Raw genomic sequence first — 4771 nt, forward strand, 5'->3', positions numbered from 1 at the left:
ACTTTTTTTTTTTTTTTAAATGACAACAATTAATTATAGTATCATATTGATAGTGTAATAGTTTTAACAAAGATAATAGAAATTCGACCCAAAAAATACCAATAATTCCAACTATAACGGTTAGAATAAGAACAACATCGATAATTATAAAGATGATGATAGAACATTAATAGTAACAATTATGCTGTAATGGCAATATTAATAATACTACTAATAATAATACTACCAATGATAATAATACTACTACTAATAATAATAATGATAATAATAATAATAATAATAATAATAATAATAATAATAATAATAATAATAATAATAATAATAACAATATTTTTTAGAAAAATACTAATGTTAATAAAACAAAACAACCCCCCCCAATAATAATAATAATAATAATAATAATAATAATAACAATAATAATAATAATGATAATGATAATAATGATAGCAGTAACGATGGTAATAAAAACAAATAAATAAGAAGAATAATAATAAGAATAATAATAATAATAATAATAATAATAATAAATAACAATAGTAATAAATATTAATACTAATAATAAGGAAGAAGAATGATTAGCAATAATGAATCTATTAGTATTAGCGATTAAAAGACGTGCTGGTGATAAATAAAACAACAGGGATAATGAAAACACCAACATCACCACCACCACCACCACCACCACCACCAACAACAACAACAACATCATCAACAATAGCAACCCGCCTTATCAAAACACCACGGTGAACATAACAGGAGCAACCTTCAAACGTCCAATCTAAGTTTTATAGTTTTAGTAGAAGTTTTATGACGCCCGCAACTGCATAAGGTCATATGAGCGCCAGAAGATTAGAGGTGTAACAAGAGAGTAACAAACATCAAAAAGAAGAAGGAGAGATAAGGACGATAGATGTTTCACAGGAAAGAAGAAGCAAACCACACCAGAGAACCCGACAACCACCCACAATCTAAGTATGTTTTTTGTAGAGGTTTTACGGCTCTCGCAACTGCATAAGGTCATATGAGCGCCAAACAATCTAAGTATGACCAGAGATCTAACGACGTGGTAGGTCTCTGGTATGGCTGTGTCCTTAATTACCTTAAGGTTCTCTAAGATGAGGCGTTTCTCCTTCAAGTACTTCATGTGGATTGGCTGCTTCTTATAGCCTGCCAGGGGGTCGGGGGTCAGAGTGTCCGTGGCGATCATCTTGATGTTCCTCTCCTCCCTGAGCCACATCCCGGCTTCTTCGCTCACTGCCGGGAACTTGAAACTGAAGAGGTCTCCTGTGTGAGGTAGCATGGTGGAATCAGGCGTTCGTCAATTTTGGGGCACACGGAGTTTTTGGTACCATCTTAAAGCTTGTTTTATTTTTCTTCCTTTCAAGTTAAAAAATATCAATTTATCTTGAATACAAGTTGGGATATTCTCGATGGAAGCAAGTGTGGGTTGCCCGGTTTCAAAGGTAAAATTAGCGAGAAAATGGCCGCCAAAGTTTGGTGACTTCTAAAGCTAGAGAGTCCTTGGAAATTGTAAATTTACAAATTTGTGTCTTTAATCAACGTTTTAGAGTAAAAGTCACACAATAAATTGTTTTAAATGGACATATAAAGTACTGAGCCAAAAACGAAAAACTCGATAAAAATTGCCAAAAGGGGAAAAAAAGTCGTTTTCTTCAATTTCATTATTTTGACGAGCGCCTGATTTCATCACGCGGCCTCACCTATATCTTTGGAGCCCGTGTACTCCTTGGGACGAACAAATTTCTTGGACCAGTCAAAGTTGAAGACAACAGCAGCGTTGTCAGGGATACGGCCGTGTTCCTTTTCCCAGTCCAAGAGTTTCTGGAATAGAATAAGTTAAATTTAGACGAATTAAATAAATTGAGTAATAAGAGAAGGAGGACGGGATAAGTGGGCAGGGAATAGGTGATAATAATGAGACAGTAAGAGAGAGAGAGAGAGAGAGAGAGAGAGAGAGAGAGAGAGAGAGAGAGAGAGAGAGAGAGAGAGAGAGAGAGAGATGGGATTGAGTATTTTAGCAAAATAGTGAGTTTAAGGGTAAGTGAAGGAGTGTTAGGAGGGGTGAAAGGGGTGTTGGGGGAGGGGGGGGGGGGTTTGGGTGCGAGAGGAATAGATACATTCAGCAACGAGATTCTTCTTCTTCTTCTTCTTCTTCTTCTAAACGTTGAAAAAGAAAGTAAGAAAAGATTTATAATTTGGGGGCAATTTTAAAAGAATGAAACGTTTGTTCCCATTGTCCTGAAAAAAGGTCGCTTTCTGGGGCCCAGACGTTAAGGTGTAGGCCTCTCATTCAAAAGTCCCGCGTTCGAATCCGGGTAGCGACGGAACATTTTTCTTTTCTAAAATTGACTCCTTTTACCTTCTTTCCTGCTCTGTATCAATGTTATGTCGTCTGCTTTCGTCTCCACTTTATGCCCCCCCCCCCAACCTCCTTTGCACTCTCCTCTGGGCTCCTGATTCTTTCTGCAGCCTTTCCGTTGCTTCTCCTTGGCTCCTTCACACCCTACGTCACACCCCTGATCTTATGGAAGGAAAGATCTACACCTAGCCGTCTCGGACAAGGACGAAAATCTCGGAGGTCCCGTGTGCAAGCTAAACACGTTAAAGGTCCCTTTGTGGTCTAAAATCGGAAAGAGCAGGCTTCGGCCGCCACCCGGGCAAAATTCAAATTTCCGACCAGCTGAAAATGTTTAATGTGTCCAGTGCGCTTATAATATGACCTTATGCGGTTGCGAGCGCCGTAAAACACTTACCAAAAAAAACCCCCAACAAAAAACAAAAACACAAAAAACCCACCTGTAAAGGTACGAGATACTGGTTGTCTTTGGAAGCCTCCTGGCTACAGTCCACCATCACACCATCGGCCACACAGTCCTCCACCGTCAGACCCTCCAGACTCATACCACCTGGCATGAGGGAAAGGAATATAGAAACATCTCAATGACCACCAAAATGAAAGTTCTGAAATGATGTGTGGGGTCAACCCTTCTATATGGCTGTGAATGCTGGACAATCACTAAAGACAGTGGAAATAAAAAGAAGCAACAGAAGTGTGGTTTCTTAGGAGACTGCTAGGAGTATCGTGGAAGGAAAAGAAATCAAATGAGATAGTGCTTGATGAAACCCACGTGAGACGTTCAATGTTGAAAACAATCAGGAAACAACAAATTTTTAAAGCAGTTTTTGGTACACCTGAATAGACATAAGGGTCTTGAACATCTAGCTCTCACTGGAAAAATTGAAGGCAAACGAGGCAGGGGTAGGCCCAGAACAACCTACTTTGGGAACCTAAACAAATGGATAACAGGGAAAGATCAGGGAAACGTAGCTTTTTTTTAGAACATCCGAGCAAAGGAATGAAGGGAGAACCATGATCGCCGATGTCTGTCGCAGATCTGTCGCATATCTGGCACTGGATGATGATGATACCAAATGTTTTTTCTACCTGACCATGAAGGAGATGGTTTCTTTTTTACCTGACCATGAGGGAATAAAGTGTTCTTATGTTGTTATCGATCCAGAAAGGAATAAAGGTAAAAAAGCTGAAATTTGGGGTGAAAGCCTACAATCATTTTTATATAATGCATGTACATTTTGGGGAATTTCTGATTACCGGTTTTAATACCAGCGCACTGTTAGTGAATGGGGGTATGATGTTCTCCAGTTTCAATCCAAAAAAGGAAAAAATGAGCACAGGGCAGTAAAGAAGATTTTGTTCTTGCAAGGCAAGTAACTACAGGAAATTTTTACGGAGATGCATGCCGTATATGGATCTGATTACCCATCCTATGCTGTGATAAAATTTTGGTGTAAAAAATTGAAATACAGAAACATTGACATTGAAGATGACCACCGTGATGGTCGCCCAGTGACAGAAACAACAGAAGAGAATGTGTTGAAAATCAAGAAACTTGTGTAGTCTGATAGGCAGGTGACTGCCAAACGTTTGAGCAGAGAAACTAGGTCAGTACCAAATTTCAGCTTTCTACCTTTGTTCCTTCATGTTTAGTTAAAAAACTTTTCATATACCTCTCGTATTTTTTAATTTGAAGACTATAGGGGAAAGAAACTCGTGGTGTCATTATTATTTTCCTACTATTTGAACATTTAGATCCAGGGCTTTTTGTTTCTTTCACATAGAGAATTTTTATGTTTGTTCTGCTGTCGAAATATTCATTTATTATTCATCTTGTAGTTATTTTAGATAAACTCCATTTTTATGTCATTATTATGTGGTGTTGTAAGAATCTGAAGCAAAGAACTATGGTTTCGGACTCCACCTGATTAATTTTCTTCTGTAGTCTTCTTCTTCTTCTCGATCGCATTTCACTTGAAGTCTGGTATCTGTCATAAATTGGGCCGTCCTGCTCAGTCCATCTGTCGGCCCGTATACCTTCTCTTGTAGTGTCAGTGGGGTTGCCACGTTTCCTGTCTCGGGGCCCTGTGTGTCTTGCAGTGCTGAAGGATGTGTTCAACAGTTTGGTCCGCCTCTCCACACTGGCATTTTGGTGGTTGTGCAAGTTTAAAACATCTGTACATATGTTGTCTCAGTCTTGTGTGTTGGGTTCTTAGTCGGAAGATAGTCACCTGTTCTTGGCGGGACAGCTCATGGTAGCTATCTGGTGTTTCTGTAGTCTTAAATTGTTTAACTATGTAAAATCCTGGAACAAACACCGGAGCCCAAATGAAAAATACAGGTCTCAGTAAAGCTGCAAAACTTTAATATTTCAACGTAATATAAACAATGTAT

General features: G+C 38.6%; 1 protein-coding gene across 1 annotated transcript in view; it reads right to left on the reverse strand.

Moving 5' to 3' along the window:
• Positions 1 to 2934, reverse strand: part of LOC101853504 — a 6832-nt gene extending 3898 nt beyond the window's left edge. The window contains exons 1-3 of the mRNA XM_005110614.1: positions 2818 to 2934; positions 1722 to 1842; positions 1100 to 1284 (exon numbers count right to left, since the gene is read on the reverse strand). Of these exons, the coding sequence (XP_005110671.1) occupies positions 1100 to 1284; positions 1722 to 1842; positions 2818 to 2934 (423 nt within the window). The remainder of the gene's footprint in view (positions 1 to 1099; positions 1285 to 1721; positions 1843 to 2817) is intronic.
• Between the last annotated feature and the right edge of the window lie 1837 nt (positions 2935 to 4771).

The sequence above is a fragment of the Aplysia californica genome, unplaced genomic scaffold, assembly GCF_000002075.1.
Source record: "Aplysia californica isolate F4 #8 unplaced genomic scaffold, AplCal3.0 scaffold00917, whole genome shotgun sequence".
NCBI lineage: Eukaryota > Metazoa > Mollusca > Gastropoda > Aplysiida > Aplysiidae > Aplysia > Aplysia californica.